The sequence below is a fragment of the Chrysochloris asiatica genome, unplaced genomic scaffold (genome assembly GCF_000296735.1).
Source record: "Chrysochloris asiatica unplaced genomic scaffold, ChrAsi1.0 scaffold00007, whole genome shotgun sequence".
In the NCBI taxonomy this organism is placed as follows: Eukaryota; Metazoa; Chordata; class Mammalia; order Afrosoricida; family Chrysochloridae; genus Chrysochloris; species Chrysochloris asiatica.
This window is the reverse complement of record NW_006408525.1, coordinates 31106862-31131585: the sequence shown is the minus strand read 5'-3', so window position 1 is coordinate 31131585 and position 24724 is coordinate 31106862. Positions and strand designations below refer to the sequence as shown.

At 50.3% G+C, this 24724-nt stretch overlaps 1 protein-coding gene across 2 annotated transcripts in view; it reads left to right on the top strand.

Annotated features, from left to right (window-relative positions):
- The window catches only part of ARHGAP27 (Rho GTPase activating protein 27), a 34833-nt gene extending 10875 nt beyond the window's left edge, over positions 1–23958 (top strand). Inside the window, exons 1-16 of one of the 2 annotated variants that reach the window (XM_006833525.1) lie at positions 11029–11085; positions 14815–15210; positions 15464–15646; positions 15850–15930; positions 16157–16240; positions 16609–16676; positions 16990–17080; positions 17495–17599; positions 21406–21504; positions 22432–22543; positions 22651–22773; positions 22844–22942; positions 23154–23231; positions 23313–23447; positions 23575–23680; positions 23781–23958. In XM_006833525.1, coding sequence (XP_006833588.1) covers positions 11029–11085; positions 14815–15210; positions 15464–15646; positions 15850–15930; positions 16157–16240; positions 16609–16676; positions 16990–17080; positions 17495–17599; positions 21406–21504; positions 22432–22543; positions 22651–22773; positions 22844–22942; positions 23154–23231; positions 23313–23447; positions 23575–23680; positions 23781–23958 — 1995 coding nt within the window. Of the gene's footprint in view, positions 1–11028; positions 11086–14814; positions 15211–15463; positions 15647–15849; positions 15931–16156; positions 16241–16608; positions 16677–16989; positions 17081–17494; positions 17600–21405; positions 21505–22431; positions 22544–22650; positions 22774–22843; positions 22943–23153; positions 23232–23312; positions 23448–23574; positions 23681–23780 lie in introns of those variants that run through there. The other variant, XM_006833524.1, reaches the window with a different exon arrangement.
- The last annotated feature ends 766 nt before the right edge of the window (positions 23959–24724 follow it).

Genomic DNA, 24724 nt, shown 5'->3' with positions numbered 1-24724 from the left:
TTTGAGTCCTCCTCATGCATTTACATGGTTAAAAAAAGCAAATCAAAACAATATAATGTATAAAATCTCACAGGCACACGCCCTTGCTTTCATCTCATATTTGCCATCAATTCAAAAGTCACCACGTTCATGAATTCTTTCTTTATCCTTCCAGAGTTTCTTTGTGCAAATACAAGCTAATACTTGATGGCTTGGTTATCTGTCTCTCTTACATAAAGGTCCTCCAATTTGTTTATTCTTGCTGTTTTGATTGAACAATGTAGCTTGGAGATGATATGTAGAGAGTAACTGTTTCCTTCCCTACAGCTACCTGGCTTTCTGTTGTATGGAAGCATCATAATTCATTCAGCTTGTCCCTGTTGATGAGCCCTTGGATTGTTTCCCATCTACTGGTATTACAAACAATGCTGTAATGAATCATCTTTCAGATATGTGCAATTAAACATAGCATAAATCCCGGAAGGAGGGTTGCTTTGTCAAAAATAAATGAAAGGTATTGACAAGTATTGGGGTTTATTTCTAGTGAGACAGCTTATTACCCAACAGCCTTGCCAACTGAGTATTGTACAACATTTGTGTTCTGTCCATCTGTTAGGTAAAATATATTCTCTTAAGCTAGTTTGAATTTGCATTTCTTTTTCAAGTGAGGGTGGCCGTCTTTTCATATATTTAAAGACTGTTAGTTTTTCTTTTTCTGTGAATAGCCTTTGGCATTTGTCTACTGAGTTATTGACCTTTTTCTTATTGATTTCTAGGAGCTTTTTCTATATTAGGAAATGTAGCCCTTTGTCCATTACGTGAGGTGCAGTTTCCTTTCAAGCTGTCTTTTGACTTTGCTAATTGTTGTTGTTGTGTGCCGTGGAGTTGGTTCCAACTCATAGCGATCCTGTACAGGGTTTCTGAGGCTGTAAATGTTTGCGGTTGCAAAAAGCCTCATCTTTCTCCTGCGGAACAGCTGGTAGTTTCAAACTGCTGACCACTTTTTCCCCATAGAAGTTTTCTTTAAATACATTTATACAGACAAATGTGGCAATCTTTTATTTTATGACATTCATATTTGAGTCTTTGTTTCAAAGGCCTCATTTTTTTTCTTCAACTTTTTATTATGAATTAAGTGAAGATTCACAGAGCAGAGCATCAATTTTACATGCAACAAATCATATACTTTGCTTCACTACTTGCAACCTTCTCCATGTACCCTCCATCAACAGAATTTACCTCTATTCACTTTATTGTATTCCTCTCTGTGTCTCCTGCTGCCTTCATCTTTCCTCTGCTAACCTCCCTCTTATTGTATATTACCTGCCCTGTCACCCATGTTAAAATGTGTCTACCCTCTAGCACATTTTAGAGTAGAAAGGAATAATTTTCCATCCTACCCTCCATAACCGGAGTCCTGGTGTGGTGCTGTGGGTTAATGCGCCAGGCTGCAAAGCTGTTTGAACTGTTAAGGTTGGTGGTTCAAGCTCACCAGCTGCTCCTTGGAAACCCTATACAGGGTCACTATGGGTCAGAATCGACTCGACGGCACTTGACAACAACAACCCCCCATAACAACCATCATAGATTATTTATTTTATCAAGAAAAACTTATTTTAAACTTTTTATAACATCGATCTCATACAATATTTGTCCTTTTGTGATTAACTAATTTCACTCAGCAGGTTCTCCAGGTTCAACCAAGTTGTGAGGTATTTCACAGATTCATCTTATTCTTCAACATTTTGCATTCCATTATGTGTGTGTACCAAAGTTTGTTTAGCCATTCTTCTGTTGATGGGCATTTCGACTGTCTCTTTTTGATATGTCACTTGTAGGTAACATATTGAAGGATCCTGTTTTCTTACCCATTCTGCTCTTTGTATCTCTTGACTGTTGTATTTAATTCATTTACATTCAGTATAATATATTACCAATGATGGTATGAATTGATTGATGTCATTTTTCTGTGTTTTTTATTTTTGTTTTTGTTTTGTTTCGTGGTGCTGCTGTATTCTCTCCACATAATTTTTTATGTTAAGTTCATTTTGTTTGTGGGTTTTCTTGTAATTTTCTTTTCTGTTGTGTTGTTGTTGTTGTTGTTGTTATGTACCGTGGAGTCGGTTCTGACCCATAGCAACCCTGTATAGGGTTTCCAAGGAGTGACTGGTGAGCTTGAAACACCGACCTTGCAGTTCAAAAGGCTCTGCAGTCTGGCGCATTAACCCACAGCGCCACACCAAGACTCTTTTTAGTAAATCTTTCTGATTTTCCTCTTTTTTATTTTGATGTGCAGGTGTATTATTGTTCCTTGAGACCACCCTGTAATTTATTATTTTTACCCCTTGCTTAAAATAGTCTGTGTTATCTTGAAATCTACTTGCCTTTCTTGCCATTTGGAAGTTCTGAATCTACACTATTCTCTCTCTCTTTTTGCTTTGTAGTTGACTTCATTATACATTCATAGCTCTGGTTTCCTATTTTTAGTCTTGTAGGTTTGTTTTACTTTAAATACTTCTGTATCTGAATTGAGTTCTGGGTGGTGTTGTCATGTATGGTCATCTTAGATTGTTTTCTGCTACTGTTGGTTCTCAGTCCAAAGCACACCCTTTAGCATTTTTTAAGTTGGTCTGGTCATTACAAATTCCTTTCATTTCTGTTTATCAGGAAATGTCCTAATTTTGTTGTCGTGTTTGAGGGACAGCCTTGCTGGGTATATGATTCTTGGTTGGCAATTTTTTTCTTTCAGAGTTTTGTCCCATTGCCTTCTTGCCTGCATGGTTTCTGCTGAGAAATCTGAACTTGGTCTTATTGGTTCTCCTTTGTAGGGAACTTTTTGTTTTTCCAGAACTGCTCTCAGGATTCTTTCCTTGCCTTTGATTTTGGAAAGTTTGATTATGATATGTCTTGGTGATTTTCTTCAAAGGCCTTTTTTAAAAAAATGACTTTATTTGTTGTTGTGGGTAATATACACAGCAGAACATACAACAATTCAACAATCTCCACAGTTCAGTGACATTGATCACATACTTTGGGTTGTGCAAGTCCTCCTGCTCTCCTTTTCCAAGTTGTTCCTAAATAAACTCGCTGCCTCCTAAATTCCCTATAATCTTTGGAGTTGCTATTTTTCACTTTGATTCCTTTATAGATAGCTCTTTAAAAAGTACAATGCTCAAGGTCGACATTGTTTGCTAGTGAACTATACTACTGTTAGGTTTGAAGAAGACTTTAAGGGATATTTTTGTTTTAAGATTTAAAGATTGTCTCAGGGAAATAGGGAGTTTGGGGGCTCATCTACTCTCAAATAGGTCCAGAAATTCTGGATTCCATGCCTTCACTTTATAAAAATACAGTAACAGGGAAATATATAGAAAACAAAATTTACTAGTTACCAGGGGTGGGACCCACTGCCGTTGAGTCCGTGTCCGGCTCATAGTGATGCTGTGGGACAGAGTTGAACTGCTTCTTAACATTTCTGAGACTGTAAATCTTTACAGAAGCCGATAGCTAGCCTCACCTTTCTCCCACTGAGTTTCAGTTTATGGTGATAGGAAAATCACATTCATTAAGGGTAAGGGTTATATAGCCGATAATTGTAATTGATGTCAATAGGTTGAACACTTGTAAAAAGGTGAATTGAAAAATGTGCCGTCGATATATTATTGTTGTTAAGTGCCGCTGAGCCGGTTCCAACTCACAGGGACACTATATAGTGTTTCCGAGGAGCAGCTGATAGGTTTGAATGGCCAACCTGTAGTTCACAGTTCAGTGCTGATCCTACAGCGCCACACCAGGAGTATTTATAATGAAAAAAAAAAGGAAACTGCTGAGACTGTTTATGTACAGCCAAACACCTCATGGGATTTGGTTTCTTGATTTGTAGATTGTGGGTCATGATTTCAGGGGATATTTCCAGTTAATTGGCCTAATATCATCATGCTTAATACTTTTGTTCTACCTCCTGATTCCTTGTGTTGTGTGTTGTGGCTGGGGTCTTAAAAGCTCGCAGGCAGCCATTCACGGTACAACAAATTTGCCTGGAGCAACAGAGAAAGGACAGGAGAAGGATGTGGAATGTGTGGTTAATTGCTTCCAGGAACAACTGCCTCCTTTGCCATGAGACAGGAAGAACTAGATGATGGTACTTGGCTATCATTACTGAACGTTTTGGTCAAGGATTCTCTAGATTAATCCTGATTCAAAGTGGGGGAAATGCAGAACAGAATTTCAGATTCTCAAAAGCTTCTTTTAATATTGAATTTTACATGTGTTTTCTTCCTTGAGTATTTCTATGGCATTTTTATTTTCAACATTTAAATCGTTTATCTTTGGGGACTTGATCCAGATGGACAGTGTATGATGTTGAAGAGCCACCTTATTTCTTTGTTCCAGGTGGCTCTCTCCCTGTCCTGACAAGTTCCTTGACCCAGGATTGGTAACGGTGTCTTCAGTCTGTTCTAGGTCCCAACTATTTTGTTGTTGTTGTTGTGTGCCGTGGAGTTGGTTCTGACTCACAGCGATCCTGCACAGGGATTCCGAGGCTGTAAATCTTTACGGGAGCAGAAAGCCTCCTCTTTCTCCCACGGAACAGCTGGTAGTTTCAAACTGGTAACCTTGTGGTTCGCAGCCCGATTTGTAACCACTATGCTACCAGAGCTCCTTAGGTCCCAGCTATACTGGGGTCTAATTGCAGCAGCATATAGGTTTGCCTCTGTTTTCTGCTTTTTGATTTTGTTTTCCCCAGACATTGGGCTGCCAGAGGCATAGAGTTTGTATGGCTTTGTCTGCTTGCTGGGCTCCTTGAGCTGTTGGAATACTCCCCTGTAGAACACAGACAATTCTGTGGGCCCTGCCAGTGGGTCTGGGGGTCTGCGCAGCACCAGATGCCAGGGCATGAGCAGGAAATCTCCCGATGCCTGCCTCCTCCACTCTCCCAGCCTGAGGGGTAGAGGATGCACACCTTGCCCATCTGTTTGGCTTTCCCTCAGCTCCCAGGACAAGGGGTACCAGGACCACTTTGCCTTCTACCTAGGTGGGCCAGTTGGTCGTAGGGTTCTCTGGGTTCCAGTGTAGACCTCAGGTGTTCTCACCTGTGCCAACCAGGCCCTACCCTGCCCACCTGCCTCACTTCCTGTTGGTGTAGACCAGAGCAGTAGAGATTTGCAGTTGAGAAAAGAAGGGAAGCAGACTATGTGTAAGCCACTGTATTCCCAGAATCCCAATCGCCGCAAACTCAACCAAACTCATCGCCCTCAACTGGATTCTGCCTCATGATGACTTGCATTGCATTTGGTTGTGGCATAAATCTTCCTTGAAATGCTGTCACCCTTGTCTTCTACCAGGACACCAACTGGTTAAGGAGACCAGACCAATTGCCCTGTAGAATGTCTGTTTTAGATTTGTCTATTTGCTTCTTGGCAGTAGTGGGCTCGTATTCCTCTAAGCCGTGGTAGGTTTCACAGACAAACCACAACCCCAAACCTATTGCCATGAAGACGATTCCAGCTTATAACCATCCTCTAGGGCAGAGTAGAACTGCTCCATAGGGTTTCCAAGGCTGCCATCTTTATAGAAGCAGATTGCCACATCTTTCTTCTGCAGATCGGCTGTTGGGTTTGAACCACTGACCTTTTGGTTAGTAGCTGAGAACTTTAACCACTGTGTTATCAGGGCTCCTCTGAAAGCCTTAACCCCATTGCTGCTGTTTCATAGCAATTCTATAGGACAGAGTGGAAGTGACCCACAGGGTTTCCAAGACTGAATCTTTACAGGAGCAAACTGCCACCCACCTCTTTCTCCCCAGGAGTGACGATGGTTTGACTTGCTGACCTTTTGGTCAGCAGCCAAGCACTTAACTACTGCACTACCAGGGCTTAGGAAGGTTGAAACATGGGGCTCAGCAACAGATGATGCAAACGAAGCAAGAAGACTCAGGACCGCTCCAGGTCTCTGCTTGAGCAACAGAAGGATTACTGAGCTGGGGAAGGAAGACACCTTGGGGACAGAAGATGAGTTCCAGTGGGCAGTTTTCCACACGAGCCTGGAGATGGTGTACTGAGGTGTTGGGCCAAGGATGTGACACCTGACAAGAGCAGAGAAGGAGCCATCAGAGAAAGAGGAGGGGCACGGAGGAGGCCATGAGGAGTTTAAGGAGGAAACGCAGCCAAGAAGTCAGGCCTGACATGGATGGAAAGCGTCCACTGAATTTGTCGTTGAAGAAGAGATGAGAAACCTCACTGAGCAGTGGACAGGGAGAAGGTGCCCTGAAAAGGAGAGAAGGAGGAGTTGTGGTTGTAGGGGTGCAGAGCTGGGTTCTGGGGAGCACTGTTTCTTTTTAAGATGGAAAACTTGAGTTACTTGAATTTTCAAAGATACACATGCAGTCAGGACGGGCTGTTGGAGAGTTGAAGGGAGCGGGTTTGAGGCAGTGAGAGGCAATGGGGTCCCTGGTGGGTACACAAGTACAGGTGCAGATACATGTGAGGAGTGGACAGGAGGTAATACCCCCGGCACATTCCCCCTCCCCCCCTGGTTGGCTCATAACTTGGCCTTCACCAGCTAAGAGGTTCCTCGATGGACCATTTCTGACCACTCCCGGCCCCAGCAGGCCTGCCTGGATCTCTGCCAGTCTTACTCAGAGTGTAGGGAGTGTGAGTCCCAGAAGGAGCCCCACCCCAGGTCCCACCCCACCCTGGAGGAACAGGCCAAGCAGGCGGCCCCATGAGGTCACCCAGAGAACAGGGACAGAGTCCATCTCCAAAAACATTCAATCGAAACCTAACCCCAGCAAAGCAGAAGTGCAGTCTGCTTTCTTCCCCATAAGTATGGGAATTCAGGGGCCCTGTGAGGGGGGAGGAATGACAGCCCATTCCACAGATAAAGAAACTGAGGCCCAGAGAAACAAGGGGTTGCCCATTGAGAAATGGGGGCCAAGTCTATACAGGAAGCCAGGTCTTTAGACACTTTCATTCTTTTTCCTTTTAATCAAATGAAAATTCTGCTCCAAACCAAGAGCAGAGTCTCAACTCAGACTGTTACGTTGGAATTTTATGTAATGAGATTACCTTTGATGGAGGCTCCTCATACAGGCCGTATATCAGAACCAAGGCCAAACTAGTTACACCAAAATCTCAGGGATGGGGCCAAGCATGGCTCCCCAAGTTCTGAGGTTTGAGGACCAGTGCCCTGAGACTTGACCTCCAACCTTCCTGCTGCCCATGGTGAAGGCACATCTTTGGATTCAGCAGGAGTGAATAGAGAAAGTGGGCTCCAGGCACTGAAGGAAAGGTCGGTGGGGGAGGGCACAACATCCCCAGACTTCTCACATAGACACTGTTGAGTTCCTTGAGGCGAAAGTCATAACTCCTTCCCACTCTAACATAGTGATTATGAGTTGGGCTGCTAGCCATAAGGTCAGCAGTTCGAAACTACCAGCTATTCCGCTGGAGAAAGATGAGGTTTTCTGCTCCCTGCTTTCCGATTTACAGCCTCGGAAACCCTATGCAGGGTCGATTATGAGTCGAAACCAACTCCACAGCACACCACCACCAGTCACCTTTCCCCACCTCAGTCTGGCAGGCTCCCCGAGACAATGAAGGGGTGTTGGGTACCCTCACCAACTCCACAAGTCAGCTCCTGGGTTTGAGCCTATGGTTGGGGGCTTTTCTTTTGCTTCTAGCCCCATCTAGCTAATGTTGTTGTTAAGTGCCATCATAGTGACCCTGTGTAGGGTTTTCTGGAGGAGCAGCTGGTGGGTTTGGATCCCTGACCTTGTGGTTCAAACCACCTCGCGGTCCAGTCCTACAGCACCACACCAGGACTCCACCTTTGTTGTTGTTGTTAGGTGCCATTGAGTCAGTACCAACTCATAGCGACCTTATGCACAGCCTAACAAAACACTGCCCGATCCTGGGTCAACCTCACTATTGTTGCCACCCTTGAGCTCATCACTTAACGAATAGGATTTTCCTAATCTACCTTCCCTACTTCCCAATGTTTTTAGGTGAGGACAGAGAAGTGCAGGGATGGGGTAACAGACAACTGGTCTGTTCTAATATGTTCCTGCCCTTCCCCCACTGTGTGCCTCTGAGAGGCAAAGGGGTGGTTGAAGGAGGAGAACCCCACTGAGAACCACTGTGGTCAGCACCTCTTCTCACGGAGGGAGGGGCAGGAAGGCCTGAGGAGCCAACTTCTGTGACAGTGAGCCACAGAGGGAAGCTGTGTGGGGTTTGCTGGGTCACTGGTCCCTGCAGCATGGCCCCTGGGGTAGAGCCCCTTGGGAGACCTCAGCCATGGTGACCAAGCCCCTTTCTGAGGAAGCAAATGAGAAGAGGACTGATTCTGGATCCCAGCCTGGTACTTTCACTCTGGGTCCCTGATACAGGAAGACCCTGCTCTCTTACCTGCAGGGCAATGCTGGGGGCCTGAGTTCCACACCTGTGCCTCTCCTCCCCAGCTCCTCCCTGTAGCTCAGAGTTTCTGGCTGCTCTGGAATTTACCAAGGGTGTTCCCTGATCCTGGGCTGGCGCTCCCCTGGTGACCTCTCATTTGTGTGTACATGTGTCCAGGTCCCTGTCCCTTGGGGTGGAGCAGTGTGATGTGCCATATGTGTGACAAGTTTGAGGACTCTGCTTCCCTCCTGCTCACTCCCCTGCTTGGGGGCATAAAGGGTGGGCTCTGCTTTCCCTAGGGCTCCCGACTTCTGAGTCAGGGCACAGAGGAGAGGGCTGAGGAGATGATATAAGAACTTTGAAAGCAGACTTGCTGTGAACGGGATCTCACCATGTGTGCATACCCCAAATTCACTTGGATGCCCCTGTCCTGAGCTCAAAGTGGGTGCAAGAGAACAAGACCTGGGGGGTGCGGGTGAGTGAAGGGAGAGTGCCACCAAGTTGGTTCTGACTCATAGCGACCCTGTGTAGGGTTTGCGAGGCTATAAATCTTTATGGGAACAGAACACCTCTTCTTTCTCACATGGAGCAACTAACTGGTTGATTGGAAGTACTTACTGACCTTGTGATCCACTATGCTACCCAGGGCTCCTTTGGGCTGGGGTAGGGGATTGATTACTGAAATGGAAGAATGGAGAATGAGGGGTCTGGGACCCAGGGTCCGAGTGGAGGTCAGAGTCTGAACTGGGCGGTCAGGAGAATGTTCCGACTGGGGTGGGTGGCCAGGCAGCGTCTCTGAGGAGCTAAGTGAAGACAGAGTGGTCCTTGGGGCACAGGGCTGGGAGGTGGGCCACAGCTTCTCATTTACAATATCACTTTGCACGGCCAGGGTCTGAACATCCACCAGTTGGAAGGGGTGAAGAATGGAGAAGTCAAGAGGAGGATCTTACCTCAGTGGGGTGGGGGAGCTGGTTCATCCCCCTCCTCTGGATTTTTGGAGAGTATGTAGGGGTATGCAGGCCTGGGTGGGCACACTGAGTGTGCAGGCATGGTGGGCTTATGTGGGTGCATAAATGGTATCTAAGTTGCCTAGTGCTGTTCGAACAGAAATACTACAAGTGGACTTTTATTTTAACAAACACTTTTACTCTCTCACAGTTGAGGCAGCTGCAAGTCCAAATTTAAGGCCCCAGTTCTAGGGAAGGCTTTCCCTATGGGAGACAGGGAAGGGCTTTGCCCCCATTCATCATCCGTGGACCTCTCGTCCCTTGGAGATCTCCTTATGTCTTGGTATCAATCTTCCCCTGGGTCTAGGAGGTTCTCAGCACAGAGACCCTGAGTCCAAAGTATGTACTCCATTCCCAGTTCTTCTTTCTTGGTGTGGTCTCTGCTTGCTTCTCTCTCCTTTTGTCTCTTGTAAGATAATAGGGAATATAGGGTACACCCCAGAGAAACTCCCCTTACATGGAATCAAGGCTGTATCCTGAGGAAGGGTGTTGCCTCCCACCCTAATCCCCTTACATTGGCGGACCATATCAGATCACATCATGGGGAAGTGATCCCATCATTACAGAACTGCCCAAACCACTGAGAAGCATGATCCAGCCAAGTGGACACATATTTGGGGGGGTGGGGAAACACAATTCAATACATGGCAGGTGGGGTGGGTGTATGGCAGTGCACAGAGTAGAAATATGTGGGTGTTTAGGTAAAGTGAGCTCATATGGGCACACAGGTAGGAGTTGGGGCACAGAAGGAGGTAGGCACAAGGGCCTTGGTGACCAAGGCTGGAGGAGACAAACCCAGGCAACAGGCGAGTAGACAGTTGTGTGATCAGATTCACTTTCCCTCCTTGTGGCTATCGGAGTTTGGATGCCAGCTCCTTCTGGTACCACATATGTCCAGACCTCTTCCTCTCCGGGAGCCCCTCCTCCCCCACTGCACACACAAGCTTCCTCTTTCTCATCATATCCTCTCTGGGTTTGGGGGGAGCTGGAGGCCACTCACGGCCCTGTTTCCTTTCCAAGCACTATTCTAGGCCGGGCAAGGGCAGTTCACACCAAGGACCCACTGCCTGTCCCCATCTGTTCAATGCTCCCTGCCCCCCACCCCTTGGGTCAAATATGCACCTCTCTCTGTGGAACAGGCACTGGGGATTCAGAATTGGGTTAAGGAGTGGTTGTCAGACCACTGAGCTAAGCAGATCCCTTACCTTCAAGTCGAGTCCAACTCATTGTGACCCTCTAGGGGACAAAGTAGAACTGTCCGGTAGGGTTTTCAGGGCTGAAAATCTTTACGGAAGCTGTGGAAATCTTTGCGGAAGCTGACTGCCATATCTTTCTCTCGCAGAGTGGCTGGTGGGTTCAAAGCCCCTACCTTTCGGTTAGCAGCCCAGCGCTTACCCACTGCATCACCAGGGCTCCAAGGAAGCATAAAAACATCCCTGATCTGAGATGCCCCCACCCCACCCCAGCCCACCATCTCTGTCTCAGGCAGTACTTCCGCAGCCCCAACAGGAAATGGGCTGGAGCCAGCACAACCTCCCGCCATCACAGACAACTTCTTGTTTCCCTCTTGCCCTGTGCCAGCTCTGAGCTGTGCCCCTTGGCTCCACCCCCCAGACTTTCCCAGGGTTCTGTCCCTGGGCACAGGATGCAGGATGGTGGACATGATTGCCAAGCTGACCAGAAGGCAGAGTTCGGCCCTTCGGGGGCAGGTAGGGGGTTCCAGCATTAGGAGGCAAGCTTAGACTTTGGGGGTGGGGTGGGAGGTCTATAAGGACAGAGGGACCCCTTTGGGTCTCCATCCTCTAGCCCTGGGGTGAGCTGGATCATGGATTTGGGACTTGTAATCCCTCCTCTGAGGCTCTTCCTGTCTGAGACAGGGGACTACAGGGATGCTGAGAAGGGTGGGAGATGCTGAGGGAGGGACCTGGGCTGTCACCTTCTCAGGGACAAGAAAGAGGAGTACCTTGGTCAGGAAGTACTGGGGAGCCAGCTGGCAGCTGCGTGTGGTGAGACCCCTTTTGGCACTGTCCTTTGGCCTGAGTGGGAGGCCACTTCCTCTTTACCACTTAGTCTCCCTTATGTATCTTGGATCTGACTGCAATCTGGGTCCCAGGAGCCCTTGGTACCCAGTTAGGTTTCTGTTGCTGGGCTGTGTCTGGGTTTTACTGGGGTCTGCGGGAGTTGGGGGCAGAGACGCCGCTGTAAACAGCTTCCCCCACAGAGGTGTGGAAGAGCCTGACCCACCGGGCCTCAAGAGCTAATCAGACCCTGCTGAGGCTCTGCCCAAGAGGAAAATGCCTCTACTCTAGCACTGTGTGTGTGTGGGGGGGGGGGGGTGTAGGGGGGGTGCTCCACTGGCGTTCTGGGTCTGAAGGGGCCCAGTGAGGACACGTGTCTCTGGGGCATATCCAATCTTTAGAATGTACTTCCTTCAAATGCCCCCATTTGGTGTGTTCTGTGGTGCCCCACAGTGGGACTCTGCATCTTCTTTTCCTTGTGACAGCCCTGTCACACTGGACACCCACACTTCGACCTCCAGCATCTGTACGGTGCCTGTGAGATCCCAGCCTGAGACTGACTCCCTACGGACTTGATGGAGCTCCAGCCCACAGCCTGGCTCCATAGAGCCTGCCTCCGTCATTGGCTCATCCATCAGCCATGGGCTCTCTTTCAACCCTGTCCCAGGGATGGGCAGAGTCTCAGTGGGTCCAGCTGGGGTGGGTAGAGGTGTGTCTGGCTCATCTACCTTCTTCCACCCACCGCCTTTATCCTGTCCTCCCAAGGAGTCTCCTGGTTTCTGTGGTTCCAACTCTTACTCTCACAAATTCTTGCTGAAACCTAACCTTTGTCTCTCCCTAGGGTCAGGTGTTTCTGTGTCTGATGCTTACATTTGCCACGGGATTGCCCTGAGCCCGGGGAGTATCTTAGTGGGTTGGCTATGTGCTCTGGGGCATTGAATCGCTGGCTGGAGGGCAACTGGGATCAGCTCATCCATCTAGATCTTGCTTTCCAGGAACTCCTGCCTTTTGTGGGATTAGAAAGTTGGCAAATGGGTTGCCAACTCAGCAGCTACTGAGGCCAAATGTCGTTGGGCCCAACAGTGACAACCAGAGGGTCAGAAGGCTAGCCCTCTGTTAAGAGAGAGAAGGTCTCATCTAAGAGAGGCCTGTGAACTAAGAGCCAGTGGTTGGGCAGAGTTTGGATAGGCAGGACCCAGGAACCATACTGCAGCAACAGTGGCATTGGAGGTAGGCAGACGGGGCCTTTTGTATTTGGGGAGGGCCAGCCATCTAGTGTGACAGCAATACTGGAATACCACATGAAGGCAACAGTGGGAAAGAGAAAGGAGTGGAGTGGGGGTCCTGTCTCCACCACACAGGAACTTGGGTGGGGGTGTGTCCAGCTCTCTTTGCCCCTCTGTGCCTGAGAACCCATCCCCTTACAAAAATGGTAATGCCTCCTTCTCTGACCATGCTTTGGATTTCTTCCTTAGCAGTGATCATCAAATCACCTTTGATATGCTGTCTGTTTTACTTGGAGTTCTGATGTGGCACTGTAGGATAAGTACTGGGCCACAAGGTCAGCGGTTCAAATCCACTATCCACTCCTCAGAAACCCTATACAGAGTTGCTATGAGTCAGAAATTACTTACGGCATTTAATAGCATCATCTTGCTTGGCTCCCTGTCCACTCCTTCTCTGCTATAGACACATCCACATGTACTAGAGCGCCTATCCTGTCTGTTCACTACTGAATTCCCGGTGCCTAGAACAATGCCTGGCACACAACAGCTTATCTGTTAGATAAATGTTTTCTTAGGTGACTGCTGAAGACCCCTGAACAGGACCTGCTTCCCTTCTCAAGGCGTTTACAGCTTAGTGAAAGGGTTACAGTCCACAGGGAAACTTCTGGGGTTTTAAAAAGTGTTTATTGTGTGAAATTTTGAGTTGCAGGAAAGCTTAAAACATAAAAAAAAAAAAAATTCAAATCCTGTAATTATACTGCCCAAGATGGCATCTGCTAGCATTTGAGGGTTTTGTTTTTTTAAAAAAAAAGAAAGAAAACAAAACCCCCCACAAAATTATAATTTTAAGCTAAATTTACCATTTTCAAATTTTGCTTTTTCCCTGTAATATTTTATGTATTCTTGGGAAATAAAATGAGTTCCAGAATGCTGTTGTGTTGTCTGGGTTCTGATCATGTAGTTTTTTTCTCTCCCTCTGGTGAGGGTACTGAGCTGGGTATGGTGGGCACACAGGAGGGACAGCCTAGTTACCTCCTCGGTCATGGGAAAGAATTCTCAGGAAAGGTCTTGAGCCTGGCACCTAAGTGTGTCTTGAAGGAGGATTTGGGACCAGCCAGGTGAAAAAAGAATGAGTCAGGTCTTGGCAGGTCTTGGATGAGCTGAGGTCTGGAGGAGACACAGCTACTGGTATTTAAAGCTCAAGGCAAGTGGCAAAGGGTCACTCACTACACAGGGAAGAGATGGAAGCTTCTAGTGTTGTGTTAAAGCTTTGACTTTGCCCTCCAGGCAATTGGGAGCCAGGAGGTGTTAAGTGGGAGAGCACCACAAGGTGATGTTGTCTTCTTTTATGCAGGATGTTTACCTTTGTTTTTTTTTTGGTCCCTTGTTCTTCACTCCCTTGAATCTGAGGCCTGCTTAACTCCACAATGGGGAAGTTCTAGGCCAGGCTTTTTCTGCTAAGAGAGAAGGAATTGTGGGGCACTCAACTGTTGTTGTTAAGTGCCGTCGAGTCGGTTCCAACCCATAGTGACCCTGTATAAGGTTTCCAAGGAGCATCTGGTGAGTTTGAACTGCCAAACTTGTGGTGCAAAACCGACATTTTAGTCCAGCGCATTACCCACAGCGCCACACCAGGACTCAGGGCTCTCAATCAGACCCCCAAAATGTGTACTTGGCAGGGCCGGGCCGCAGGACTTGAATGGGGCCCATAGGAAGGAACCAAGCCCAGGGCATTTTCTGTTCTTTGAGTACACACACAGCTGTGAGAGAGCCTTTACCTATATTTTGTTGTTAAAGTGATGTCAGTTGTCGGTCTGTACGTAGCGACTCATAGCGAGTCTATATAGGGTTTCCAAGGAGCGACGGGTGGGTTTGAACTGCTGACATTGCGGGTTTGAACTGCTGACATTGCGGTTAGCAGTCCAGTGTTTATTCACACCAGGTCCCCATTTCTAAGTGTTAATAATATAACTAACTCAATTTTCCCACGCATCTGGGGCACTAAATACTTTGCAAACCACTTTCAGGAACATTTCCTCATTCTCTCTTTACTACAACTTCTGGAGATGGGTGGGGCAGAATTTTTACAGCTGGGGTACAGAGGTAACAGGACTTGCAGAGGCCGAGTGGCGGCCGGGAACCGGCCTGGGTGACCTCGGAGCTGCCCTGAAAGTCCTGTCTCCTCCTCCCGCAGGCGGACGAGCCGTCGGAGCCCGTGTACGCGAACGTTGAGCGGCAGCCTCGGGCTACGTCCCCGGGCACCACTGCGGCCCTGAGCCCCGGCCCGGCGTGGGAGACGCTCACGGACGCGGACACCGGGCGCCCCTACTACTACAATCCAGACACGGGCGTGACGACCTGGGACTCGCCCTTCGAGACGACTGGGGGCGTCGCTAGTCCGGCCGCTTCCCGGGCCTCAGTGGACAGCCGCGAGAGCTTGGAGGCCGATTGGGGTCAGTACTGGGATGAGGAGAGCCGCAGGGTGTTCTTCTACAACCCGCTGACGGGCGAGACGGTCTGGGAGGACGAGATGGAGGACGAACTGGAGATGCAGTCTGGCCTCAGACCGGGCAGTCCCCGGGACCAGAGGGTGAGGGGCCGGGTCGGTAGGGATGGCCCTGGGAGCCTTCGACGCCGCTTCTACTCCCACAGCCCCCGGGTCAGAGGGTGAGGGGTGGAACCTGTTGTGGAAGGCGGGGCCTGGATGGGTGGGCGGGGCTGACTCTGGATCCTCGGACCCTGCCTTTACTCCTATTGACCTAGGAACGGAGGGGGTGGGCGGGGCCGGGCCGGGCCAGGGGTGGGCGGGTGGCTAATATGACTCCACCTCCTGCTCCGAGCAGCCGCCCACGCCTGACACGGACTACCCAGAATCGCTGACCAGTTACCCGGAGGAAGACTATTCTCCAGTAGGTTCCCTCACTGAGCCCGGCCCCGCCTCTCCCTCGGCCACGCCCCCTGGCTGGTCGCATCAAGTCGGCGCGGATGGGCAGATGCTGTACACCAACCACTTCACCAATGAGAAGGTAGGGGCAGGTGGACAGATGGGCCCAGCTCCCATGGCCTTCCTCACTCAGCACTCTCTTACTAGGCTTTCTGTAAGCCCCAGCCCGCCCAAGACACCTCAGCCACCCCACTGCCTCTCCTACCTTGGACTCTGGTTGTCCGGGAACCCTTTCCTCCCCTCATGATGTAGGCCAGGGGGCGCTGACCATGTCTCTTCCTACAGTGGGTGAGGTTGGAGGACCAGCATGGGAAATCTTATTTCTACAACCCAGATGACTCCTCTGTTCGATGGGAGCTGCCTCAGGTAAGAATGAGTGCTGGGGAGAAGAAGGGGGTCATAAATGACGAGGGTTAACACTCAACAACTAACCCAAAAGGCTGAAAATTTGAATCCACCCAGACATGCCTTGGAAGAAAGATCTGGTGATCTACTTTAAAAACCAGAGCTCAGTTTTACTCTGACACACATGGGGTCACCATGAGTTTGAATGGATTCTATGGCAATTGCTCTGTTTTGTTTTCTTCTTTAGGTCCCTGTCCCTGCCCCTCGAAGCATCCGCAGATCCAACCAGGACAATGACACTCCAGCCCAGGCCAGCCCACCTGAGGAGAAGGTGAGAGTGCATGGACAGCTCTGGCAGGGACTCCCACAAAAGAAGTGGGGGGATTTCTGGAGGTCCTGGGAATAGAACTGTCTCTGGTTCTTCCTCAGGTCCCAGTACTAAGCTGGGCTGAATGAACCTACAAGTCTGGCTTCACCCAGCCCCAGAGTTGGTTGAGAGCTATCTCTTCTCTTGGTCTTGCTCCTGAAGCTGAAGTCAATGCCCTACCTTTTACCACCAGTCAGGTGGCTGTGTGGGGTGAGGAGGTTTCAGTGGAGACTCAGGCTCAGCCCATGGGGAGTGGCTGGCACAGGGGAGACTGGCTTCTGCCTCCTATTATGGTATACTCCTTAAATGTCTCCTCTTTCCCCTTCTCTAAGATCAAGACCCTGGACAAGGCAGGTGTGCTCCATCGTACCAAGACAGTGGACAAAGGAAAACGGCTCCGGTGAGAGCCCCTGTGTACCCAGAGTGGGGTGGGCCTTAGTGAGGATGTTCACTGAGCACTTCCTCTATGCCAAGTGTTTATTAGGCCTCATAGCTACTTCATGAAGGTCCTGTGAGGAAATGGAGGCAGTGAGAGTAAAAGTGATTTGCCTATGGTTTCTTGGTTACCAGGTGTTAGTGTTGGGAGTTCACCTCTGATAGTCAGGGCCCCAGGCTGTGTTCCTAAATTCAGTGCTCACTCCTGGGGTGGTTAACATTGGGGGGTCCTCAGCTTAGGGTCACCTCCAAGACCTACCCACTCTTCACCCACCCAGGAAGAAACACTGGATTGCCTCCTGGACTGTGCTGGAGGGTGGAGTCCTGACCTTCTTCAAAGACTCCAAGACCTCAGCTACAAGTGGCCTGGTAAGTCTCAGACCCCAGCCCAGGGACTACCCCATCTGCCTCTCATCTCAGTGGGTCTTTAATCTGGCTTGCTAAAGGCTAGATCTGGGACAGCAGAGCACGGGGTGGGGGTGGGGGGAAGGGGGTCAATGATCTGGGCCTTGAAGGGTGGGGGCAACAACAACAGAGTCAGCCCAGGATAAGCAGGTCCAGCTCACTGGAATGAGGCTATGTCCCTTTTCCCCTTCCTTTTCCGGTGGGCAGGCAGCAATGGACAAGCCAACTGGTAGGCTCTGCAGGTTCCAGGAACTCCTGGGCCTCCTCCCCTAGAGCCATTTCCTGGGACCCCGTCCTGTCCCTGCAGTCAGAGGGAGCCTGACCTGAGCAGAGGGCTCCCCGTGATGGTGCTCCGTACCTTCCCTCCCTCTCCTTCAGAAGCAGCCGTCCAAGCTGTCCACCCCTGAGTACACAGTGGAGCTGAGGGGAGCCTCTCTGGCCTGGGCTCCCAAAGACAAGTCCAGCAAAAAGAACGTGCTGGAGGTGAGTAGTGGGAGAGGGAAGGAAGGGACTCACATACGGCCTAGGACCCTCATTACTAGGAAAGCCCCATGAAAGAAAGGTGACCTGGGAGAGTTGGGGTTGTAGTTCTCAGGACTTACGGCCACGTCAGGAATCTAGGGTTTCTAGCATCCCAGAGTCTACTATTCCCTCTCCACGAGTTGGCTTTGCTGGCTCTTGGTCCCAGGAGTGGTGAGGAGTAGGGGTCTGCGGGAGATGAACCTCTGCCATATCTAGAAGGGCACCCCAGCCCCTGGTCTGTGAGAGACAGGAGACTCCTCCCCTGACCACTCACTCTAATAAGCCGGAATGAGAAACCTGATCTGTGTCTCAGTAAATAAACCCGGGCAGTGGGCACTCTTTTCAGACTTCCCCCAAAGGAAGAGACTAATGGGGCCCAGGCCAGGGTCCTCAAAGTCCCTCATCCTTCATAGTCCAAGTGCTGTGCCCCACCTCCCCCTTCTTTGGATTTAGGTAAAGTTACCCCTTTGAGCTCATATAGGTGCTTTTTTTAAGGAATACATGTCTATTATATCGCTGAAAGGTGGTCTCTAGTTTAAGTTAGGGCAATAGTCTCAGAGATTCATTTAGTTTCATTCAGAGTAGTAAGTCTGACCTTTAAAAAAAATTGTTCAACATTTTTTATGTATTCTAACCAGGACCTTCTATTGTGACCCTGGTCAGAGGGGTTGGTAGTGGTAGCTGGGCATCATCTAGCTCTTCTGGTCACAGGATAGAGGAGACTGTGGTTCATGTGGGTCATCAGTCCCCTGGACTAATGGCTGCTTTGAGTCTTTGGTTTTCTTCATTCTCCTTTGCTCCAAGTGAGAAGAGACCAATAGTTGCTTCTTAGATGGCTGCTTGCAAGCTTTTGAGACTGCAGAGACGTTACTCACCAGGCTAGGGTGTAAAGCATTACCTTTATGAACTGTGTTTTGTCAATTGACTTAGATGTCCCCTGACACTGTGATTGTCTTGTTTTTAAACCACTCTTATCTGCACCTCAGTCCCCCCAAATTTTGAGGCTGTTCACAAAAAAAACTCAAATGATGAACTGGTAGAATCCAATGAAACACTAGGGCCAGGCAAAACAAGTTAAAGTTGCAAAGAAATTAGGGGGCACACAACATAAAGGTGCTAAGGTTGTTGCTGGAAAAGAAAATTAGCTCCTATTTTTCTGGTATCCAAAGTGAAAAGAGAAGAGTAATCTGCTATGTAGTTCTTATTGAATAAAAAGAAAACCTATCTGGTTTTGGAGGGAATCAAAGCTTTTTCTTAGCGCTTTACGTTTGAAAAAATTTCTCATATACAACTCCGTGAGTTTAGAGGGAAAGGGCTGGTGTAGAGCTGTCAGAGCGGCTCATGAGGAAAACCATGCCTTATATCTCTGCTTAGAAAAAACACTCTGCAAGGAGCCTGAGTGTATCATTTGTGATGAGTGACCAGGCTTCATGCGGTTCTAGAACCAGAGCATCCACAGAGCAGGGCTGGAAAACTGGTTAATCTCCTGAGCTACTCTGAAGAGCTGGAGCCTTTTTGAGAAGAATTCTGGAGCCTTCTCCAGGCATGGCAGGGTAGTGAAGTGCTGTGATCAACTAGCAATGTCTGTCATGGGTGTCAGATTAAGGAGGGACATCATGTTTGCTAGGCATGTTCCTACCTTGACCTTAGAAGGATGTGCTTCAACCCAGTTTTCAATAGTTGTCACCTCACTGCTGACTTTTGGTAACTCAGAGCAGATTCTCCAGGGTTGTCTTTTTTGGCAAGGATTAGAAGGCAGATGGTACTCTTGGAAACTGACTGAAGAGAGGGCTGACAGTCTTGAAAGGACTCAGGGGGCCCCCTGCCTCCCAGATGGTTGAAGGCCATCCTCCCTTCACGTAGGGGTGACCTGAAGGCAACAGTAGGACTTTCCTACGAGACAATACAAACTTCTGTATCATTAAGGATGACCTGACTTGTTGGGCCTGGGGACCTCTCAGAGCAGGTTTTCCTTGTCTCCTTAGAGCCACAGAAATCTTCAGTAACAGACCTCTGAGAACAGCTAGTTTAGGGAAGCTCAATTTGCCTGGGCATTTGCCAGGATAAATGCTTCAGGTCATACATTGCTTTGTAATAATACAGCTTTGTTGTATAAAGTTTTCAAATATGAACGGATTATGAGAGCAGCCAAAAATAATGATTGATTTAGAAGCATTGTTGTTAGACCTTTCTTTGGGATGACACACAGCAAGGCTTTGTCTCTTGCGTTACAGCAAGGCTTTGTCTCTTGCGTTACAGTGAGGCTGTGTTACCTGTTTGTTGAAATTAGCCTTTGCGGTGGGAAGGGGTGTTGTTATTAGGGTGTCTTGGAGTCTATCTCAATTCATAGCAACCCCATGTGACATTTGAATTGCCCCATGGGGTTTTCTTGGCTATAATCTTTATGAAAACAGATTACAAGGTCTTTCTCCTGCATAGCTGCTGGGTGAGTTCTTGCCTTTTTGAAAAAACGTTTGGAATGCAGTTTAAATAGTATTACATTTATGTTTGAAAGGAGGGAAGTGCAAAGACAGTGTTGTCTGATTGTGGACATGGTCACCTGTTGTCTGAGAGAGTTTCTGCTGAGTCTGACTCGTACTGAGTCCAAAGAACAGGATTGGGGTGAGCTGCCACATCAGACATTCCCATTACACTTGAAACGTTTAGTCCTCAGAGCCAGAGGCTGAGGAGGGAGCCCTCTAAGTTACCACCTTGTAACTTGGAGACTTTGGAAGGGAATGTGACTACTCAACAGCTGTGGGTGACAAGCAGCTTGGGTTGTTGATATCTGTTTGGTCTTGGGAAGCCTAGATTTGGGCTTCTTTAGGTCTGGATGCAACCTCCAGCAGACTTCTGGGACTGTGCTTTCTCCACTTTTACACACCTGTCAGGACTTTGGGGAATCCATTCAATCGCAAGTGCTCTTCCTTGGAGTATGGGCAGATGGGTTGGTAATCCCGCCTGCTAGTCTGAAAGATCTTGGCTTTGAGTAATCAGCGCTGCAGCAGAAAGATTTCCCCTGGTGGCTTGTTGCATTTAAGCTTCTTGATGGAGTCCTGGTGTGACGCTCTAGGATAAGCACTGGACTACTAACCACACGGTCAGAGGTCTGGACCCATCATCTGCTCCTCAGAACCTCTATGCAAGGAACCAACACCACGGCACTTTACAACAACAATAAAATGCCTTGATGAAGTAAGAGGTTACAGTGTCCAGGCTGGAGTGCGAGACAGGATGGACTCCTGCCGCAAAGGGTGGAACAGAGCTCCTAGGTCCTCAGTGGGTATGGGGGGCGGGGGGTGAGCCCTCTGAATCAGGTGTCATCTGTTCTCAGAGCCTTTCTCCCTACGTTTTCCTCACTGTTCATCCTAGTAGCCAGACCCAGCGCTTCCCACATGGAGTTTTCACTTAGTGTTTTTCAGGCCAGGGCTCTAAGTGAGGCCGTTCGCTCATGCGAAGGCAGGTGGAGCAGGGGACCGGAACAGGGAGGCCGACAGTGAGTCAGGATGACCAGCTCTCAGATCCATGATCCATGGTTCACTAGCTATGCCTGTGAGGAAGCTGTTTAGACTCACTGAGTGTCATGCTGTTACCAACTCCTTTAAGGGATGTGGACACCAGGGCCTAGGGTGAGGCCCTTGCTTCATTAAGGTCTGAGTTCCTGGGAATATGCATGGGTCACTTTCATCTCTGGATCCCCCTACAGGGCTTAACCCTGTGACAGGCCCAGGGAACTGGTGATGACTGGGTGGCTTGTGTCCTTTCAGCTACAGAGTCGCGATGGTTCGGAGTACCTGATTCAGCACGACTCAGAGGCCATCATCAGCACGTGGCACAAGGCCATTGCCCAGGGCATCCAGGAGCTGGTAGGCAGACCAGGGCCTCCGGGGCTGGTGGAGAAGGGTGGCCAGCCATTGTACAGAGCAGGGTCGGGGGATGGGGGAGCTCTGTGGCTCCACTGGACAAGTAGGATGGCAGGAAGGTTGCTGAAGAAACAGCCTTCCTTAAGTATGTGAGTCCAGCCCCCGGAGTTTGGCCCTTGCAGAATGACTCTTCAGGTGGAAATGGGATGCCACCTCAGCTACCCCATGCTGTCCCCATTGGTTGTACTTCCCCCTCGACTTCTGCTGCCTTGACTTTCACTCAAGCCCTTTGATTCACTTTTTTTCTCTTCTTTGGGTGAACATAGCCCTTCCTTTGAGTGCCTCAGAAGAGCAGAGAGACTAGAACTGTTAGGAGAGACTCTGCAGAGAGACCCTAAGACAGACAAAAGGGCAGTAGGCCCCAGAGCAGAGTCTGGGGACCTGCCATCAGTGCCAGGAGAGAGTACTCCTCTAAGACCCCAGGACTTGTTGGTCCCTCAGTGACTGGTGAAGGGCACAAGCCCTGGCCCCCATCGCATTTGGCTGTATTAAGAGATGGAGGGATACAGATCGAGGGAGGTGATGTTGGGACAGTTGTTGGCAGTGCCCTGGCCCATCTGGAACGTTAACCTTGGGGAGTGTATAGAGGGAAGCTGAGGGAAATACCGGAAGAAGGGGCCAATAGTCAGGGTAAGAAAGGGGTGGGAGAAAGGGAAAGCTGTCTACAACATCAGAAGGGCTCATGCAATAAGGGAAGCAAATGCTCTGAGAGTTTTTGGTGGAGGTGAGGGGAGTTAACTTGGGTAAGGAAAGGAAAGGAAAGAACTTCCTGCCTCCCTGGGAATCTTCTGGCGGGGCTTGCAGGGAGGGCATTTCGGGTCCCCACCCCACTCTGGAAGGACCCCCAGATCTGAGACTGCATGGTTCCAGTCCATAGACTTGCCCCCCGAAGAGGAAATTGAGAGCAGAAACGTGGACTTTGGTCCGCGGGAGCGCCTGGGAAGCTGGTGGGACAAGGAGGACGAGGCGCGGCCTGGTGCAGGTGTGCTGGCTTGAGGGTGGGGGACATTGGGGAACCCTCTCCTGCGTCGGAGGCGCCCAGGCTGTGGGGATGCCCGCCAACCCCAGCGTCTCATTCCCCTACAGCAGCCGGGCCCGGCCTGGGCCCCGGGGGCCAGGAGAGCGACTTGAGCAAGGTCCGGCACAAGCTCCGCAGGTTCCTGCTGCGACGGCCCACGCTGCAGTCGCTGCGAGACAAGGGCTACATTAAAGGTACCGCCGGGGCCTGGGGGCTGGCGGCGTGGGGCGGCAGCTAGGAGACGCTGACGAGCCTCTCCCCCAGACCAGGTGTTCGGCTGCACGCTGGCCGAGCTGTGTGAGCGCGAGAAGAGCCCCGTGCCGCATTTCGTGCAGCAGTGCATCCGCACCGTCGAGGCCCGGGGTAGGCACCGGCCGGTGGGCGGGCAGGCGGGGATTCCGGGCGCTGCCAGGGCCCCCTCCCAGGACCCCCTGTCGGAGACTCCCGGGTGGGACAGAGTCAACAGAAAGAGCGGGACACCTCAGGGATCCTAGTATAGAAATCACAGCAGGGCCTTTAGTACTACCCCACCCCACCCCACCGGACCCGGAGTCAGCGCCTCCCTCCGTCCCAGGACTGGACATCGACGGGTTGTATCGCATCAGTGGAAACCTGGCCACCATCCAGAAGCTGCGCTATAAGGTGGACCACGGTGAGGCCCGTCCCCAGCTCTTGCCCCAGAGCTGAAGGAGAGAAACAAGGGTCACTGATTTTGCCTCTTCCCCGGCCTCAGAAGAACGTCTGGACCTGGACAACGGACGCTGGGAGGACGTGCACGTTATCACGGGCGCCCTGAAACTCTTCTTCCGAGAGCTGCCGGAGCCCCTCTTCCCCTTCTCCCACTTCCACCAGTTCATGGCGGCCATCAGTGAGCACACCCGGGGAAGGCGGGCAGAGGGGGCAGGATAGAGCCGGTCTGCCCCGACATCCCCCACGCCGCGGCTGGCAGCCTTCTGAACCCCCTCGCCTCCCTGATCTCCCCTCTGCTTCCCCAGAGCTGCAGGATCAGACCCAACGTAGCCGCTGTGTGCGTGACCTAGTGCGCTCGCTGCCCACCCCGAACCACGACACGCTGCGGCTGCTCTTTCAGCACCTGTGCAGGTGAGCGGGCGCCGCGCAGGAATGGGGAGGTGGAGCTGCCAGGAGTCTTCCAGGCCTACCCCCTGCTCAGGGCACTGACCCCCGCCTCACCCCCCTGCAGGGTGATCGAGCACAAGGATCAGAACCGTATGTCCGTCCAGAGCGTAGCCATCGTGTTCGGGCCTACGCTACTGCGGCCTGAGATGGAGGAGACCAGCATGCCCATGACCATGGTGTTCCAGAACCAGGTGGTGGAGCTAATCCTGCAGCAGTGTGCTGACATCTTCCGGCCACACTGACCGCTGCCTGCGCCCGGCGTCACCCTGCTGCTGGAGTTAGAGATGAGAGATAGGCACATAGAAGCCGGGCAGTTGGAGGCCACGCGGCTGAACTCTGAAACCCTTGGCTTCCACCGCAGGCCGGTGTGAATTCAGCACGTCTCGGTTCTGAGGTTATGGTGTGACCCCTGGTGGGCAGTTTGCAAAATGTGATTTTCTTTCCAGGTCCTCTTTTGGCCTTAGGTTTGGGTCTGTACTATAGCGCCTCCTACTGTACCGGAAGGAGAATGCGTGTAGGGGTGATTTGTTTCTGGGACTGGGATGGGCCCATACTTGGAGGGAATTTGGTTGAGTGGCTTTCTGGCTTCTTCAGGCCTTCACCTGGTCGAGGCCTTGTCGGAGACTCCAAGCCTTCTGTGTGTGGGTCATGAAGGAGCATCCGCCCACTTCTCTGCTGCCGAGACAGGGCTGACCAGGCTTGGAGTGTGGGCTGCTAAACCTGTTTTTCTCAGACCTCAGGGTTGAAGTGAAGGTTGGCTGTGGATCATTTTCATCAGGCGTCTTCACCTGCCTTCTCTGACCTATCCTCCAAGTGTTGTTGCAAGCATGCCTCGGATTTACTAAATGTATGCCCTGCCCCTGGCACCACACACCACCCCATTGTACAGATGAGGAAACTGAGGCTTGCAGAGACAAAGCTGACTTGTGAAGGGTCCAGTAGCTGGTTTGACTTCCCAGCTCAGGCTCCTTCCATTCTAGAGCGCAGCCTCCCAGGAGGATGAAATCA